The 20,004-nt window shown below is 31.7% G+C and overlaps 1 protein-coding gene, 1 long non-coding RNA gene and 1 pseudogene across 2 annotated transcripts; 1 reads left to right on the forward strand and 2 right to left on the reverse strand.

Annotated features, from left to right (window-relative positions):
* Positions 1-905: 905 nt before the first annotated feature.
* LOC149884191 (uncharacterized) lies at positions 906-1,795 on the reverse strand. The gene is made up of 3 exons (XR_016455892.1): positions 1,770-1,795; positions 1,161-1,520; positions 906-1,004 (listed from the first exon to the last, which is right to left on the reverse strand). It is a non-coding gene; the product is annotated as an uncharacterized LOC149884191 (long non-coding RNA).
* Positions 1,796-1,879: 84 nt separating this feature from the next.
* LOC149884192 (uncharacterized) lies at positions 1,880-2,386 on the reverse strand (annotated as a pseudogene).
* Positions 2,387-18,894: 16,508 nt separating this feature from the next.
* LOC149884193 (uncharacterized) lies at positions 18,895-19,515 on the forward strand. Its single transcript, XM_090098721.1, has one exon. It carries the CDS (start codon positions 18,895-18,897, stop codon positions 19,513-19,515), a length of 621 nt encoding a protein of 206 aa, XP_089954847.1.
* The last annotated feature ends 489 nt before the right edge of the window (positions 19,516-20,004 follow it).

A 20,004-nucleotide genomic window follows, 5' to 3' on the forward strand; every position in this document is an offset into this window, starting at 1 on the left:
TTGGCAACTGATACAAAGCTTTTGAAACTTAATTGTGTGAAACTGCTTTTTGAAACTACTGTGTACCTGTTTACTTGATAAAACTGGTTTTATAGCGCTCGCAACTGCCACAACATAAATTACAAAATCTAAATAGCTCTCTTACCGCTGCATCACCCTGTCCTCGTCACTAATGTTTTTCGAAAATCTACTTCTCATGTGTAAATTTATATTTAATTTAGTTTCTAGCATATCCTCAAGCATGTCTTTTATAAAAATTCGAATCTTTAATTTATGTAGCTGACTGAGGAATTTTATGAAATCGTCTAAATAGTAATAACTTCCAGAGGCCTTTAGATAAATAAAACATGCGAAGCGTCATGTGCACATAAAGCAATTGGAAAGTGATACGGTGGTGACAAATTAGTAGGATACACTCTAAAGCCGAATGGTTCTCTGAAGAACCTTTAAGGGTTCTTGACGTTGGTGCTGAGGGAGCACCCGTAGAGGTTCTTCAAAGAATCCTTTGTACGGGTTCTTCGGAAGAACCTTACGATAAGGTTCTTTAAAGAACCCTAAAGAGAACCTTTTTTTAAAAGAAAAACTATTTGTAAAGGTTCTTCAAAGAACTGTTTTTGAAGAACTATTTCAGATTCAAGACATCTGAATGAAAAAATGTTCACTAGACAAATCTTTGAATAATTTTTTTAAAAAAAAAACAAACATAATTGATAATTATTATTGAATTTTCGGATAATTTTTTAGCCTAACAACTTTATTAAAACTTATTATTTTTTCAAACAAATTAATCCATGTTCTTCCAAAAAGTTTATATCAAGTGATAAAAATGATTTAATGTTTTACCATTTACTTGTTATGCAAAATGATGAATTAAAAAACGAATAAATTAACAAAAAGCATGTATTATAAGCAATAAAAAATTACAAGACTTTTGGACAAAATAAATTTAAAAGTTGCTTTATTTTAAACGTTTCTATTACCTCCCTTCGTAGAATTAGCTAAACCTAAACAAACAATAGGCGGTATATAAAAGGTGAAATTTTACTCATTTTCTAGTAAATCTCTCTCTCTTGCTTTATAAATGTTACAATTTGTAAAATTATGTTAGGCAGTTGAAGTTAAGATTTCGATATAAAATAAGTTTAAAATAAATCAATAACCTTGCACAAAGTATTTACCATCCTGTGAATTGTTACAGGGACTTCTTTATTTGATACACCAAATATGATGTGTTCAAAAAAATAATGTGTTTTTCAACTGAACAGGGTACTGTATATCGTAAATAAAATAAGAGGCAAATACACAAGCCACCGCTAATGAGATATCAACATTATTATAATGATCAACTATTTCTTGGCTATCTAATATAACTCTACAAAATTTTGATGTCAACCTTTGAGCTTGAGGGATTGCAATAGTTGGTGTATTCTGTTTTGGAGTGTCATCAAATGTAACCAAGGTTTCAACAGATTCTTTGAATAGCTATGGAAATAAAAGAATTGCTCTATTGAATGTAGCATCTGTAATAGTAAAAAAAAATTACAATAGAAACATAAAACAGAATTAAATTATAAAACAATATTTAACAGAAAAAAACATAAAAATTTTTAGCAATAATTTTTTGGAAAACAGAAATCTCTTGTATTACACAAAATTTATTAACTCTCTTAGTGCTTTCATTAATTTCACACTCAATTTCAGCAAAATTTCAGAAATAAAATCGTCTTTACACTTTAATTTAACCAAGCTTAAGATTTTATCTTCCATACCCTCCATCTGTTGATGAAGTTCTTTATCGAGATCTTTTCCAAATCTCAGTTTCATTTTTACTAAGAAGCTTTAACATCATTATTATAAAGATTATTTTTAAGTTGGAACACACAAAAAATAAAATCAAGAGAATAGTTAAAAGCCTACCAATTGAGCAGAGCAGAGCAATGGGTATTTAGCTTTTAGATCAATTGTGCAAAGACGTCCATCGAAATCCTTTGCTCACATAAACAAACTATGTTGCTGACAATCAATCAGCATATTCAAATCTGGACAAAGATTACGGTATTCAATTATCATATCTTGATGATGTTTTGCTACAGCTGCATCGTCCTCACCAATAGGCAGAGAATATGGCTAAAGAAATTTATTTTTCAATAATTATGAAATCTTTTTTTTACTATTTTATCCCAAAACAGATAAGCTTAATTTTTACCAAGTCTCCATCTGTCCTACTAGAAGCTTGGTCATTCTCAAGACAATCTTCTGTGCACTTGCATTCTCTAGCTGGATTCCCAAATTTGCTTTTATGGATAGCAACAGTCTCAACATTAATTAAAAAGGCTCTTTCCTTCTTGAACTTATTTTTAGACTTTCCAATAGCGTAGGCTGCCATTACAAGTAAATTTATTTGACATAAGCATTAAGATTTATATATACGTATATTATACACATACATTATCTACATACATACATACATTTACATATTTTACATTCCAAATTTGAACTGAAAATTCAAAAATAATTGTAGTTTTAAATTTGATCTAACTTATACGACAATATGATGCAAATGATTACTATTATTCTAAATTACGTTTTAAATATAATATTGGGATCATTGTGTAGAATCTGAAATTCATATTGTATCCTAAATTAATTTTACTAATTGATAAAATAAAATCGTATGGCAGCTATTAACCATTGGCAGTATATCACTTTTTTTTTCAGAATTCATGTTTAGTCAAGTTTATAAAATTCCACGTTATAATCAACTAACACGCTGAGTAAAAAAAACAAAATGGCGTCTTAAAAAAGATGAAAAAAGTTTCTGAAGAACCTTTAGAAGAAACTTAAGATATTTACTCTAACAACTAATGCAAAGAACCTTAAAGGTTCTTTAAACTTGCATTAAAAAAGTAGGCGGTTTTACAAAGAACCATTTAGGTACGTGAAGTCGACTCTAAGAACCTTTAGGTTCTTTGAAGAACAGCCGCAGAACCTTCAAGAACCCTTTAGATTTGCAGTGTAGGAGGAATCTTGAGTTTTACTAGAAGATATTAAGAAGAGTTGATTTTTCATCATAGTTTGCAATACAAACTAGAGCAAAGGCTTAATGTAACCGTTCATATTAAGATCCGAAGGAAATCACTCAAGGTTTCAGTGGAATTCTGACACTCGAAAGGTTGTTTTTCTGTGACAAAATTTAAATATCGCTACTAGCAGACTTTTATTGAAAGTCAAAGTCAAGCAACTCTTTTGTATTGTCTGATTAGGGTTACCCGTTTCCGCATTTTTTTTAAGTTTTAAGTTAAACTTTAAAAAAAAGCGCGATCCCTAATTGTTTTTATTTCACTCCAATTTTTTAACCTGTAATACGTTTCCTTGTAAAAAACAACATATTAAAAGTTCTTGAATGAATGTTAAAATTGTCATTTTTGAATGAGTGTGCACCTCAGATAAAAAGTTTATCTCAAATTTTGAAAAAAATTCGGAAACGGGACACGATAATGTCTGATAGATTTTTTTTTAAAAGCTTCATCTACTTGTTTTAACAAATTTAGGATTTTTAATTGTAGGGAATAAGGATCTTCACAATATTCTCTAAAAACTAGTAACTTTCAGAGACCTTCTGATAAACAAAACATACGAAACGTCAAGCTACCTGTTGTTGTCACGCGAAAAAAAAAGGTAGATGACGATTTATTGCAAACATTTGATAAAGTAAATCTTTTCTTTTCACAATCTACATGAATTTATGGTTGATTGATCGGAATTCATGGGGAGATCAATTTTGTTGCTGACTGATCACATATTTCAACATATTCTTTAGAATAAATGTAAGATACTTATTTGCCGACTAATTCCATCTGTTTTTTTTATATATAACATTAAATATTACAACGTAAAAACACAATATATCACAAAATCCAAACATTTAGCTAAATATGAACTAGGCAACAGATCTTTTACATAATTGGCATACAAGTCAATATTTACTCTTCATGCAATATGGTGAATAAAAAATAACTTGTACTACACACTAATGCTACTATACCACACGATGTCCAAGAAAAATACACGGTAATTGCAAAAATGAGTTTAAAAACGCACAAACAACTAAAGATAGGCATTTGGCGCCATTTATTTAAAAGAAAAGCTTTTAACAAAGTAGCTTTATGGCTCGTTCCATATCAAAAGGACCAAATTTGTATAAGCTCTCAAATGTACCACTTCAGATTTTGAAGAAAATTATTGGGGTGGTGAATCAATTAGATGGGCAAGTACTTTTATTTCAGTTCAGTATCCATTATGGTTATTGAAAAACGGCTAAATAAAAACGAGCCATTTTGCATGTAATCTCCATCCTCGAGCCAAGCTGTGTTTTTATATTTAGTATTAACAGCACTAGGTACTTCAGTCACGTGACAAATTCCGTAGACAAAGTTTGCGAAGTTTTTTATATATAAAGAAGACTTTTTCAGATTAAATTTAGACCGATTTTTTAAATTTCTTATGCCATAGTAAAACGTTATACGAAAAGCAAAATGATTAATCTTTCATAAAATATCTGCTAGAATTTTCAATATCAGTTTATCTGGCTGTAGGAGCGGTTTCAATTAAGTATTTCAATTTAGCTTAAAGCTATTTTATTTGCGTTCTACCATCCTTTAAAGTAATATATAACTATTTTTCTTTGTTTCTATTTTGTTTTATTTTTTTTTTGGTTTTGTGATGAATAAGTTGGTCTAAAATAACTTTAAAAAAACTAAGTTATTGCTAATATTCGGGTATTCAGCTTAATTTTTAAGTTTAAGTTAAAACCTGCTAAATCCCGTCCTCTTCTTCCTTTCAGTCCGTCTTAATATTGTTTCAAAAATTTTTACGGTAACTAATATGCAAAAACAATATAGTAATCTAATTGTATAATAAAGTATTTGTATAAAATTAGCCTTATCATAATGAATAATAAAGAATTATATGATTGGTATCTATGTTTCAGTGATAAATCTTTGAAAATGGTGTGCTCGAATTTCAGAAGCCGATTCTCCAATTAGTTTTTAGTAAATGAAAATAATTTGAGCTTGTACAACAAAATTAAAATTGTTGTAGATAAATTTAAATTGTTAAAAAAAAAACAATAAAAGAAGAGATATATATATAAGCTGATGCTCTTTAAACCGCCTATTTCAGAAACTAGTTGTGAATTATGCATATCAATTAAAAAAAGTAAAACGAAGGGTAAAAAAAGAAAATTGAACCAACAAATCTCGAAAAACTGTTTTGAAGAATTGAAACTTGCTTCATCTGGTTTTATAAATATGTTCAAATCTGCTAATGTTCGTATCAGTAATATGAAAAAAAAATTTACATCTAAGGACCCTAAAAGGACATATAAACTATTACATGCAAGTAATAAAGCAAAGATTCATCAATTAAAAAAGAAACAAAATAAGGAAATAAAAGAATTAAAAGATTTTTATAATAAAGTCATTAAAAATATTAAAAGAGTTTATCTTTTGTTAGTTAAGCTTGAAAAAAGTGACAATAAAGTTGCACTCCTTCATGAGAAAAAAAGAATTACATGCAAAAAATTGTATTATGTAAACAAGAAGTTTAGCATAGTAGTAAATAAACATGAAAGTTCGTCTTCTAACAGTTTAAATAATCCTGAAAAGGATACCGACTCCCCAGCAAACATAAGACGTCTTAAGACCGTCTTATTTAGGTCTTTAAATGGTCTTGTCTTCGAATAACGTCTTGAAGACGTCTTGAAGACGTATTTTAAAAGACTGTATCGTCGTGAAAAATTGCTTGTCTTCGTCAGAAATCTTGAAGGCGTCTATATTTTTCGAATAATTCTACAATACACAAAGACGTCTTTTAGTCGTCTTAACGACGTTTTTAATGAGACTTTTGGCGTGAATAACCTTCGTGTCTTTTTAAAGATGTGAAATTTTTGTATAAAGTTTTATCTTGACCAATATTAATTCTCTAAATCATTATTCTAGCAAAAGGTTTCATATAGGTATCATTATGGAAACTAAAAATCGAATGGAGTGTCGTCGCTTGAATAAGAGTATGTTGACTTTTATAATGACATTTGAAGATGAAGATATTAATGATAGTGCATAGAATTTGAATCCTGAATTTAATGCTTCTCAGGCTGAGCCTAAAAATCCTTGTAAAGCCCTAATTAATTTTTTTAAAGAATGCGGAGAAAACAATAAGTTTTCGAGTTGTAATTATGAGAATTTTGAATGTTGTAACGCACCACCACTTTTGACAACAGAAACATTATCAGAAGATTTGGCAATGTGGTCTTCAAAAAGCAAAATTTCTCAAAACCAATTAAACGAGCTTTTGAGTATTCTTAAAAAATATGGTCATTCAGAGTGACCAAAAGGTGCAAGTACGCTTTTAAAACCCTCTAAAGTTGTTACGGCAGATAGGAAGTGTGGTGGAACTTATGTGTACTTTACTATTGCTGATGGCATAAATAACTTTTTGAATTTAAAAAATGATTCTCAATGTACTGGGTTATCTATTACTATTAATGTTGATGGGCTACCTCTTTCCAAATGTTCTAATCTTCAATTATGACCAATACTTGGTCTAATAGAGAACTATATTTTTGTTATTGCACTTTTCTGTGGTGATGGTAAACCAGACTGTTTGGATAATTTTCTCAATAATTTCCTCAAAGAATCTTTATTGTTAAGTGGCGATGGTTTATACTGTAATGATAAAAAAATTGATGTTACACTTAAAGCATTCATATGTGATGCACCTTCTTGCTCTTTTCTTAATGTATACAAACACATACAAGATATTGCTCTTGTGAAAAACGCCAAGTTAAAGGATTTTATGAGAAACATAGAGTGGTTTTTATTGATAACAACCCATCAACTCCAAGATTAACTGAGGAGTTTAATTCCTTTTTGTAGGCTAATCATCAGAAATCTCTTTCTCCTTTAGCTCAACTTAAAATATCTTGTGTTTCTGATTTTATTTTGGTTTATATGCACGTGGTTTGTCTTGGTGTAGTTAGACGCATATTTACTTTTTTGAAGTCTGGTCCAAAACATTGTAGACTTTTAAATGGCCATATAAAAGAAATATGTCATAATCTATTAAGCTTATGTGGTATGATGCCATCTGAATTTGCTCAACAATAAACGTTCCCTTTTAGAGTTAGATCAGTGGAAAGCAACAGAGTTCAGACAATTTATCTTATACACTGGTCCCTTAGTTTTAAAGGGTGTTGTTAGCAAAGAAATTTATAATCATTTTCTAACATCGCATGTTGCAACGGTGATTGTCTTAAATGAAGACACTGACTTTAGGAAACATTATCTTGCTTTTGCTAGAGAACTAATTAATTGTTTTGTTATCAATTCAAAACATTTATATACAAATTCATTCTGTGTTTACAATGTTCACTGTTTACTTCATATTTGTGATGATGTTGATAAATTTGATTGTTCACAAAATGATATATCTTGTTTTCCCTTTGAAAATTATATGCTAATGTTAAAGAAAGCAGTAAAAAACTCGAAGAGTCCTGTTGTTCAAATAGCCAAGCAATATCAAAGTATACAATCTATGTTAAATACAAAATCTTGAAAACTAAAAGTTTCAGTGAAGCTGAATAATTCATGTTTTTACATGGGATAAAATCAATTTTATTTTATTGATGAGAAATTAACATCTTGACTTTTTAAATGCAGAATATTTAGACTTGATTTACAAAATGATTTATATACACAACCTATTCAGTCTAAAACCTTTCAAATTTTCTTCATACCAAGTATTGATGAAATTAGAGTAAAAGTGGTTGAGTTAAAAATGGAAAGTATTTGCTGAAAGGTTGCTGTCCTACCTTGTAAAGAAGGTCTTACATGCTTTCCTTTATTGCATGAACATTAATTGAAAGGTTTTTAAATTCAAACTTCTTTTGATGAAATATTTTATATTTATTATGTTTTATTAATTTGCATCTTGTACCCAAAGTTATATACAATATTGGACAAAGCATTTGCAACCAACATCGAACAATGCTAAAAAGTGTTCCTAATTTTACATGTCTTAAAAACAAAACGAACTATACTACCACAGCAAACAGTTCAGGAGTCTGGAGTCATAGCATGCCATGACATTAGCAATCAGCTGACAGGTGACGGCACACAGGCAGAATTTCGTTGACAAGTGCCATTTTGCAGCGGACAAAACAAGTGCAACTTTTTTGGTTTGTTTCATTTTTTTAAGCCTGGTCCGTGTCAACGTCACGGAAGTTTTTTAACAATTAAAGGAAGTATCCAGAAGTTTCCAGAAGTTTCCAGAAGAAGCATCTGGAAGCATCCAGTAGCATCCAGAAATATTTTTATGACTTCAAGTGCAAAAATGGCTCCCGACAGTCTTGGTTAGAAACTTTTTGGCGATTACGTAAGTGGAATGTCACAAAAAAGTATTTTTGATAAATATCGCGTGAAAAAATGGACCGTATCAAGACTATGTTCCAAATATCGTTCTACGGGGAAGTTGGCAGCAGATAACAAAGGTGGAAGACCGCGTTCCACCACTTCTAGAGAGGATTCTATGATCGTCAGATCCGTCAAGAAGGATCCCTGGATATCATCAGTCGAGATACAAAAGCAATTAGAGCTGCCTGTATAGGACCAAACAATCAGACGACGTGCTGTTGAAGCCGGATTGTCTTCTCGACGCCCTGCAAAGAAACCGCTGATTTCACTAAAAAACCAGAAGAAAAGACTCCTGTTTGCTACATCTCATATTGACTGGAATGTGCAGAAATGGCGAACTGTCCGGTTCAGTGATGAATCGAAGTTCAACATCATTGGGAGCGATGGCATTTGTCGTGTACGTCGACCGGCCGGAAAACGCCTCGATTTACGTTACTGCCATAAAACCGTGAAGCATGGTGGAGGAAATGTAATGGTCCGGGGGTGTTTTTCTGCTAACGGTCTAGGTCCAATACATCGAAACGATGGAATAATGGACCGTTTCATGTATAAAAATATCCTGAAAGATGTTATGTTACCTCATGCTGAATGGAATATGCCAATAAAATGGGTTTTTCAGCAAGACAACGATCCGAAACACACTGCAAAAGTAGTCAAGCAGTGGTTTCAAGACAACCACCTATCGGTGATGGATTGGCCGCCTCAATCTCCGGATCTCAATCCTATTGAGAACCTGTGGGAGATCGTTAACCACAGAATTAATCGTGAAGGTGTTCGTAATAAGGATCAACTGTTTGAACAAATCCAAAAGGCCTGGGCAGCGATTCCACAAAGTTTCATTGATCACCTGATCGAATCTATGCCTCGAAGATGCAAGGCTATGATCGACAACAAAGGATTCGCCATGAAATATTGATAGCGAAATACAGCTTGGTCAACATTTTGTTTAGTTGCACTTGTTTTGTCCAGAAGGAATTCAACTTTTTTTAATACTTTTGATTAATTTATTAATTTTCGTGTACAAATAATGAACTTTGTGATGAATAAAACTTAAGGTATAAGACCCCTCAAAACTTTTTAAATTAAAATAACTCTTTTAACAAAAAACCAACTATATTCTGAGAAAGAACTAGGTAACAGCATTTAAAAAAATAAAAAATTATTTTATTAGTTGTCATGGTTACCAATTAAAATAGTCAACATTCAAAATTGTTTGTGCCACCCCGGCCATACTATCTCAGTAACTAAAAGCATTTAGGATATGAAATTTTGGCAAAAGGTTAATAACATGTTGATCTACAAACTGAACTAAAACTGTTTTAAAAAAATTAATATTTGAGTTACACTGAAATTTTTAAAATGGTGCATTAAAAAAAACAAAATTTTTTAAGATCAAGCTAGTATAAATAAAAAAGTTTTTATAATATTACAAAACTTTTAGTTCCAATTGTAAAACTAGATGTAATAAACATTTGCTGAAAGTTTCATGCAAATTGAACATACTGTTAATGAAATAGGATGGCCGGGAGGTCAAAAATTTACATATTGAGAAAAACGCATTTAAATATAAGATTCACAATTGTACCAAAAATTTTCAATGAAAATGCCAGTTTAAAAACAGTTACTTATAAGAACATGAACCAGGATCATATAGTCTACTTTCTTTGTCATTATCTGCATCATCTTTTTTTTTTTTTGCATCCACAATTTATTTTTGCTTTTTTGATGTTGTTCGATTTTGACACTCTGCAAAAATTAGATGCTTTTTGTTCATGATTGAACAACCTTGAGGAGTATATATTCCTGTAATCATATTCAACATTTCAAATAAAAGAACACTTGCTTTTCTTCCAATATTAAAATTTGAAACTCCATCTGTGTCAAAGAGACATACTTTGTTTTGGGTATACGCTGCCATATCATCCCATTAAAGCGTTCATTTAGGTTTTGGGTCTTACCATGAATTTTTTTAAAAGTTCTTCTTGAGATAAATTGATGTAAATTGGTTTTAAATGGCTAACAACTGAGAATGGAAGGCCTGTGCCTGCTTTGTAGGTAGAGGTTTTATTAACTTTGTCCTGTTTATAACAACACCAGCTATTGATACCATCAGGGCAATGATCATGCCAATTATTTTCAGCTGATGAAAATACATGAAACACAATGTTGCAAGTATGGCCTTTTTCATACCTTCTAAGTCATTTACATTTTGCCTAACAGCAATTCCATAGTAGTTTTGTAGACGGTTAATTGTAGTATTTGTTAATTTTTCTTCCCCTCCAAATCCTTTAATAGTTTTTTTCAACTTTCTCAATCTACTACCAACACGTTTTTGTACATGTCCAACACACTCCAACTTACACACTGTAATACCAGGATAAGTATCCTTAACATAAGAATAGCTTTTACAATCACCATCACCATAATAATCTACATATCTTAGTCTATTTTGTGAGATCGAGCGACTAAACATTTTTTGTGCACCATAAATCACACTAGATAAAATTTCCATGTCAACAATACAATAACCAACAGAACTGTTTTCATTTAGCTGTGGTGTCTCAATTTTTTCAATTTTTTTTGAAGATAGTGATAAATTTAACAAAGTGCTAGAAGAAAGATTAATTTTTTCAGTACTAATAAAAGAAGCTACTGGCAAAGTTGAATCATTTAGCAAATTTCTGGTATATCTATTTCCATAAAATCTTCTTGATTTTTTACTTTTAGTACTTTGTTTTACTCTGCATGACTTACCCATTGTTTAGAAGTTTATTAGATAAAAAAAATATAATGAAATAGCTTGAAATTGTTATTAAAAACTCGTTGCTATGCGTGTTGCTATGCAGACCAAATTTACCCAGTCAAAGGAAACATTGGATATCTCAAGAACTAAATCAAATTTTTAAAAATGGTTTTCAAATTTATGTTCAGCGATAAATTTCGTTCCAAAATTACATAAAAAAAAAAAATTTTTTTTTTAAGATTTTTGAGGGGTCTTATACCTTAAAGAACTTTGTCTCTAAACAGTTGCATAGTTATTTCTCTAAGTTGAAAAAATGCAGCACTTTTATATAAAGAAACTAAATTAGCATTATTTGGTTGCAAATGTTTTGTCCGATACTGTATATATATATATATATATATATATATATATATATATATATATATATATATATATAATGATTTATTTTTAACTTTATTTTTCCATTTTATTTGTTTCTTACAGTTTATATTTTTGTATAAAAAGATAATCTTTAATTGAAATTATCATTGGTTTATTTGAAAATGTATTTAAATGCAGTTATTTAACATTTTTTTAAATTTTAAAAAATTTTTAAAAAATAATTTTTCAAGTAAAATTCAGTAAATGAAAAAATAAAAGAAATAAAGTTAAAGAGCTAAACAAGTAAAATTAAAAAAACAATTATCTAAGAGATTTAATTTTTATAACATTGTTTCATTTCTTTATTATTTAGAAAATTTATTAAAACTACCATTTTAATAGTTTTAGTGATGAAGTAAAATATCTTAAATATTTAAAATATTAAGCAGATTTATTTAAACTGACCACTCAGTTATTTTAGTGCTGTTTTTAATTCCTTTTTTCGTTTTAATTGTCTATTTTTTTAGACAAATTAGTGCTCTTTCTTGTCATTATTACCATAGTTATTAACCTAATGGTTTTTTTGTTCCTTTTTATTCCTTTATAAGTTTTTTAAATTAAAAGACAGCTGCCTTTTGTTACTGCTACTTATTTCTGTTATTCTAACTTATTATAAGGCTTTTGTTGATATCTTAAAATCTTTTTCTTCATGATTTAGTTTTACACCATGATTTGGGCAAGAGCTGTTTGGATAGAGAACTTTGAGGAAAAAGAAGATGTTGCGCCTAGAAGGTAGATAGATACAGATAAAAAAATATTATTCTGGCCTGCAGGTGTATCTTATCATAGAGCTGTTAAAGATGAATTGGATGTGGATGAAACATGGGACAAATATAAACTTGTTAAAATCATATTTGAGAGTGCTATGAAATTTTCACACAAACCTATATTGTGTTTAATATATATATATATATATATATATATATATATATATATATATATATATATATATATATATATATATATATATATATATAATTAAAAAAGATACCTTTAAAGTAAAAAGTAATGTTAATGGTATATTTACATTTAATTATTTTTATGTTATTTATTTATTTTTTTTTTTTTTTATGTCAAATCTATTTTGTAAATTAATGTTTGTATAAATACTAAAAGAAAAATGAATAATAAAACTATTATGTTTTAGAGTTACCTGATTTTTATTTGCCTCTGCCAGTTTTTAAATCTGTGTTGAGAAAACCACTAAAAAAATCTTTTGTCTCTAATTTGTCATCTGGAGCTACTTTCAAACAATCTAATCTGTGTTCTGGTACACTTTGTCTCTTAATTTTCATTTTTTTCGAAATTAGAATTTATATATTTTTAATCTATACTATTACTGAATTCTCATTTTTAGCTGACACTTTTTTATCTCTACATTCAACAACAGAGGAACAATCACCTTCAATTCTGGTGCACTATGTATGAATTACTTTTGAATTTTATTCATTAAAGTTGGAACATTCTTTTATTGTTAACTTTATCTTTGCCTCACTTATTTTTACCTTCACAATCAACTGAAATGGAATGATCAAAATTTTTTTTATATATAATTTTTTTTTTATAGACTCTAAACTAAAAAATTGTAAGTCCCCCCTCCTCTTACCCATCAACTTTTGTGGTCTCGAGGAGCTAAAGCCTAAAATAAGAAAAAAATGTATTAATAATAACAAAGTACCAAAAGTTTTTAAAAGAGATTTGTTGCAGATTAAAAAAGGAACTTTTTATTATTTATATATATAATTTTTTTTTTTTTGCTTTAGTTATACCTCATACATCAGAACCAAACAAAAAGCTTCAGAAAACAGACATACAAGAAAAAACCATGATTGAAGCGCTTGGACCCGAGAAGTTACTTAAAAATAAGTTTCCTATGGAAGTTGAAAGTAAGCTCTTTAACATTTACTTGGTTTTTTTTTTTGGAGTAAGTAAAATGTAGAGAGTATTTATAGTCAAATTTGGATTTTTTTTAGGTGTAAGAATAATACTTGTAAATAATTTTGAAAATGTATTAATAAATGTTTTGCATTCTGTATATTTCTTTCTTCATTTTCTTAATATAATTTAGAATACCAGCACATGATATTCAAGATGGTTTTAAAGGTTCTTGAAAACCAGGAGCTTATTTTAGCTAACTACTGGGAAACCCGGGTTCTGGTGCATTTTCATTTCGACCATAATGTAACCACGAATAATTTTCCCGTGAATGGTGGGTTTTCGTGGGCATAGGTTTTGGCTCATTTTTTTTATTTTTTGCAACAATTGGGTATGGGTATAGTGTGCATTTCATGATCTTTGATTTCAGGTCCTAATGTAACCACGTTTTCATTACATGCAGTGATGTAATGAAACAATATTATAAAACTAAATTTAAAAAGGGTATGCTGAAAAAGGGTGAGTTTGGACCTAGCAGCAAACCAGAACCAATAGCTTCATACCCTTTTCCGTTCTTTACAAAAGCTCCATCTTTTATTGAATTTCCTTTTACCCATGTTGTTATAAAGAATCCGTGTCCACTTAGAGTTTTCATCTTCATTGCGTTACCAATTTTCTTCAAATAAGCAACACCACGTGAAACAATTTTATCCACCATCGCTGACCCTGCAGTCGAAGCAAGCCCACCTAACAAATTGTTGCAACCGCTGGAGCCGCTCTTGCTGCAAGCATACCTAATAAGGGCAAAAGAGCTCCGATAAATCCTCCTTTTACTTTTGCGTTGTATTCCACCTGAGTTTTGCTCATTTTAATGGTCACTCCAAATCCTCGATAGAGAGCATTCGCAATTTTATCATATTGCTTTTCCGTCACGAACAGCACGTCGTTTCCATTAAAATCGTCTTTTGAGAGTTTGATGCTCACAGGCTTGCCATCCATCATTGATTTTTTTATTTTGTCAGTCTGCCCTTTAAAACATTTACTTTGAGACTGAAATATTTGCTCATTTCTTAAAACGTAGGAAAATGTTTATTTCATTTCTCTAATGTGATATCTGATTGTAATATCCTCACCACGAAAATCAACCAAACTTCCATTCTGATCAATGATGCGAGTGACCATTGTCGAAATTTCACACAGTTTCACGGGAAGATAAAGCAAACTCCATACCAAACCCCACGCCAAAATCAACGAGAGAAAAATTATCACTCCTGTGATCAAAGTCAAAGCTAAATTCGGTCTCGGTGTGCCCACGAGTGATTTGAAATGGACGGATCAGCTTGCAGAGGAGCTTTACAAACCAGTTATTCATCATTTCAAAAGTAGAAGGGTGATTGTGAATGACATTGATGAAATATGGACTGCAGATTTAGTTGACATGCAATCGTTTTCAAAATTAAACACCGGCGTAAAATACTTGCTCATGGTGATTGACGTGTTTACAAAGTATGGATGGATTGCACCCTTAAAAAGTAAAACGGGTCTTGATGTGGCTGAAGTTTTAAGTAAAATTTTTGAAGAAAGAAGGTGCTCCAAAATGTGGGTAGATAAAGGAAAAGAATTTTACAACAGGGATGTGAAAGCGCTAGGCGTGCAATTATATTCCACTGAAAATGAAAAGTTGAGTCGTCAAACGATGGAATAGAACGATGAAAGAAAAAATCTTTAAGTATTTTTCAGCCAACAACACCAATAAATACATTGACGTTTTAAATGAAATGGTGAGCAGCTACAACAACACAAAACACTCTTCCATTAAAATGACTCCTGCTGAAGCCAGCGAAGAAAAGAACAAAAACAAAGTCTGGATGAACCTGTATGGAAAGGCGCAAGCAGAAAGAAAAAAACCAAAATTTTCCATGGGCGACAAAGTGTGGATTACTAAAAAGAAGTCTAATTTTGAAAAAAGCTACACGCCGAGATAGACTGAGGAGGTTTTCATGGTGTCAAAAATTCAGTACACAGATCCACCCACCTATAAAATCATCGATGCTAATGGTGAAGAAATTCAAGGCACTTTTTACAAGCAGGAAATGCAAAAGACCCATCAAGGCATATACCGAATTGAAAAAATCATTCGAAAGAAAAAGATCAGATCATTGGTTAGATGGCAAGGATATCCAGACTCGTTTAACACGTGGGTGGATAATAATGAATTGATTAGTCTACAAAAATGATCTAAAAAATCTCTCTTTACATAATAAAATACATGCTCCTCAAAATTTATAAAAATGTTGCCTCAGCAAAAGTCCACAGTTTGGATTTACAATTGAGCAATTTGGAAGAGAGGATTAGAGAGTTGGAGCCGAAGACCGAGCAACATTATTGTGCCAATAAAAACGTCGGATCATCTTACCTATTACAACGTTAACGGACAGCACGAGATTTCTGCTCAGAAAGACATTATATTTGTGGCTATCTCGCACACAACCATATCGTTGTCAGTCGGACTGAAATTGGACAAAGGCATTGCAGTCGCTACTTTGATGAACAAAATCAGCGATCAATTGAATTATTACAAAAACGATGTTATTCTTTCAGTCTGTAGATGACGTCATTATGGTCGTTCACAATTACACAAATCAGGACGTCATTTTTAAAAAAGGCGAAAAACTTTGTAAAATTAATCAAATTGATTTGAATTAAAATAATGAGTTGCTTAAAAAAATGGAAATATTTAAAAACACAGATAAAATTTATCCAACTATTCCAACGGTTCCGGCGGAAGAAGGGCACGTTTACCGCCTACAAAAAATAAGCGAGATCCGAAAAGAAATGGAGGATGAAAAAGCAATGAGAATAGCTCTCAGCAAAAAGTACCATCGCGCTTTCAGAATCGTATCAAATGTGGACAATTCGCTGCAGGTCTTGTGCATTGCTAGGGGACTGCTGGAATTGGTCTTTTGTCCACCATTATTGCCGGTCCGGCGGCGATTGCGTGTGAGGGTGTTGCCGTTGGAGTGGGGTTTTTATCTATTGTCGGTGGCCAAGTGAACAAAAAGCTGGCATTAAAAGCAGAAAAGCATGAAAAATTGAAAGTTCTTGCAGAGTCAAAATTAAACACCATCAGCAGCCTCATTTCAAAAGCTCTAATGGATGGAAAAATAAGCGATTCAGACTACGAGCTGATTTTGAGTGACCTTCAAAAATTTAAATCCCTCATGGAAGAGATAAGGACAAATACTAAAATAGGCATGGACGAAAGAGTCGCTGATCCAAAAAGGAAGAGAAGACGCCATTCGAGTGTTTAACAACATATTTAAAAAAAAATTAAATTTTTCACTCTACATAATTGTAAAAACCTATTTATGATATTTTTACGCGTATTTTAAAAACCATGTCTTTTTTTAAAATACAAGATCCGAATAAGAGGGATGAAATTGTGAGGGAAGTGATTGAAAGCAGAAAGAAAATTTATCAGAGCAGTCTCAATGACAACATGTTAGAGTGGAATTTTCAGACTGATTTGAGCAAGCTGTACAAGCCTCTCATCGAAAGCAATGAAAAAATGATTAAGAGCATGAAGGATCCACCTATGCATGAAGATCAAGAGTCCACCATGAATTTGGGTGATATTTCTTCTCATTACATGAACAATGAAGTTTTGACCGAAAAAAGAAAAGACCTTTCGAAATGAATAATTTCAAAAATGAATAATTGCAAAATTATGAAAAAATTCTGATTGACAGTGATGCTATAAGATCTGATTCACAGCCGAACAAACCGAAAGCCTCAAGGAGACCAAAGTACCAGCAACTTATTGCATCCATTTGGGAAAAAATGGTGCGTATTAAAAAGGGAAAAAAAAGGTCGTGGAGTGATTTTTCTTCCCAGCAATCCGAATGCGCTGGTAAAAAGGCTTGAATTTAGCGTGGCTGCTTGGCATGCTGGAAATACAGGGTCGTGAAACGAGGCTGCAACCATATGCGACGAGCTGCTGAAGCAAGGAGAGATAAATAAAGACCAATATAAATCGTTGATGAGGTACATCGATAAAATTATTTTAAAAAATTTGTCTTTTTTAAAAAATGCTCATTATAAATAATCGAAGATATGAGAAAAAGAACGTTGTTGGAGGAGGTGGCATTAGAAACAGTTAAAAATTTCATAAGAAGAGCGGCAGCTTCAAGCATCTCAAAAGCAACAAAGAGTTTGCTTAAAAATGCTGCAAAAAGCGAAATTGGAAGAGAGGCAATTATGGCTGCCAAGTCTGCTGGTAAAGAGTTAGCCTTTTCTGCCATCTCCACCAAAGACGTTGCCATCGATAAAGGAAAGAAGGCGATTGAGAAAGTGTACGCCAAGATAGAGACAGTGAAGCCAGACGGTGTCGAGAGTCTGATGGAAGAATTGCATAAAAAACTGTTAGGTACGTCCATTCACAGGAAGAAAATGAAGAAATGAATGCGATCAGAATTCAAGACCTTGTAAAAATGGGGAACGGAATGAAGATTGCGTGAAATCGTTTGAAACCGTATAAGCTGTTTGAAGCTGTTTGAAACCTTGTTAAGCTGTTTGAAACCGTGTATACTTTTTAAGCCCTTCGGACCCAATTGTAAACTGTATAGGCTGATGTAAGGGACAGGTCTGAAGGACCCTTTCGCTGTTTGAAATTTTGTAACAGTTTAGTCGCGTAAAATGAATTAAAAAATTAATTTCCACATAAATATGATAAATACCGACAGATTGAGATTTACCGAAAATCCAGAATTCGACATTGGTATTGAAAAAATTGATTTTTTTGAGTACCTTCCCACAAATCTCGATTTAAATTCTTCAGGCACGGTTACTTTTGAAATTGGCTGTCAATCGATTCAAACAGTCCCATCAGAGGCTTACATCCTTATAGAAGGAGTGTTGAAAAAAAGTGATGGCACTTTTTACGAAGCCACAAACAAGATTACATTAGTGAACAATGCCTTGATGTATTTGTTCAACGATGTCACTTATAACTTGTCAGGAGAGCAAGTGAAGAGTGTCATTTATCCAGGTCAAACCACCAACATGCTTGGAATGATGAAATACCCTTATGGATTTCAGCTTGCAGATGGATTAACACAGATGTGGTACATGGGTACGTCAAATCTTGTCGGAAATTCAGGATTCAACGTTAGGAGGGATCACTTGTTTGAAGACACTACATCCGTTGGAGATTTCTCATTTAGAATTCCTTTGAAGACCATTTTTGGTTTTTGCGAAACATATGACAAAGTTGTTTATGGATTTAGACACACCATCAACTTTACAAAGAAAGAAAATGATGATGCTATTTACTGAGCTGAGAGCGTCAGTGCTGTAATAATCGACCTTAAAAAATTCAGATTTTATATGCCTCGCTTTGAATTGGATATTTTGAGGAAGAACGATTTCATGAATTTAATGGCTAAAAAGATACCCATTCAAGTGGCTTATATATCAAACAAATGCGAAAGGCAGCTTGTTCCATCTGGTTGCACAGAATTCACCTGGTCGCTTGAAATAATCACGGACAAAAGCATTCCAAGATTCGTCATACTTGGACTTCAGCAGAACAGATCTTCCAGCCAAACTGTCAATCCGTCTATATTTGACCATTGTGACGTCAGCAATTTTTACGTGACCGTTAATGGAATAAAGTATCCAAAGTACAATTGCGACTTGAACTTTGGAGAAAAGAGAGTTGTCATGGCTCATGCAGATCCATTTTCTTTTGATGAAAAATATTATGGTACAAACGAACTTGTTTGCCAATCAGGGTCGTCCTTGCTTGAATATGGAAAATTTTATCCATTATTCTTTGTTGATATCAGCAAGCAAATAGAGAGAGTGGTGTCAGAAACTGCTGAATTGGTGGTGAACCATAAATTCCGAAGAGCAACTCTTGCAAATACCGTCATACTCGCAGTGGTTATTTCCGACAAAATGCTGAAATTTGTTTCAGACGGAACCAACATGACTGCTGTTTATTAGGTCCATTTTAAAGGGAATTTAAAAAAATTGAATTGACTTTAAAAAAATCTTTTCATAATAAAAATGAGATACACAACATCTTATTTGAAAAATTTGCTGATTTAAAATGGTGTCACAAAATCGGCAAAAGATAAAATGACGTTGATAATGCTCGCGGTTGAAAATAATCTGATCAATAAAGATGGTTTTGGAAAGAGCAAAAGAAAAGGGACATGCTGGAAGAAAGAGAATACATGAAATAAAAGAAAAAAAACCAACCGATTCTAAATATGAATGATTAAAATTCGTCAAAAAAAAGCCTTTAACTGTGAGAACAACCTACGTTGAAACGGGTGAGGTGATTGAATACAAGGCTCTTTACAAAGCGATGACAGGGAGTAGACGTGGATGAAGGTATTTAGAGCGTCGAGATGGAAAGGTGGACAATGGAATCAAGATTGAATTTTTAAATTCTGAAAAACTTGAAAACCGTAAAAAACAGCAGCCAAA

The sequence above is a fragment of the Hydra viridissima genome, unplaced genomic scaffold, assembly GCF_058129835.1.
Source record: "Hydra viridissima isolate aposymbiotic clone 2 unplaced genomic scaffold, HvirCarnegie_v1 scaffold_9, whole genome shotgun sequence".
Classification (NCBI taxonomy): Eukaryota; Metazoa; Cnidaria; class Hydrozoa; order Anthoathecata; family Hydridae; genus Hydra; species Hydra viridissima.

What these genes read in the sequence shown, in the direction of transcription:
- LOC149884193 (XM_090098721.1), top strand. Translation starts at nt 18,895, where the DNA reads ATGCCTCGCTTTGAATTGGATATTTTGAGGAAGAACGATTTCATGAAT.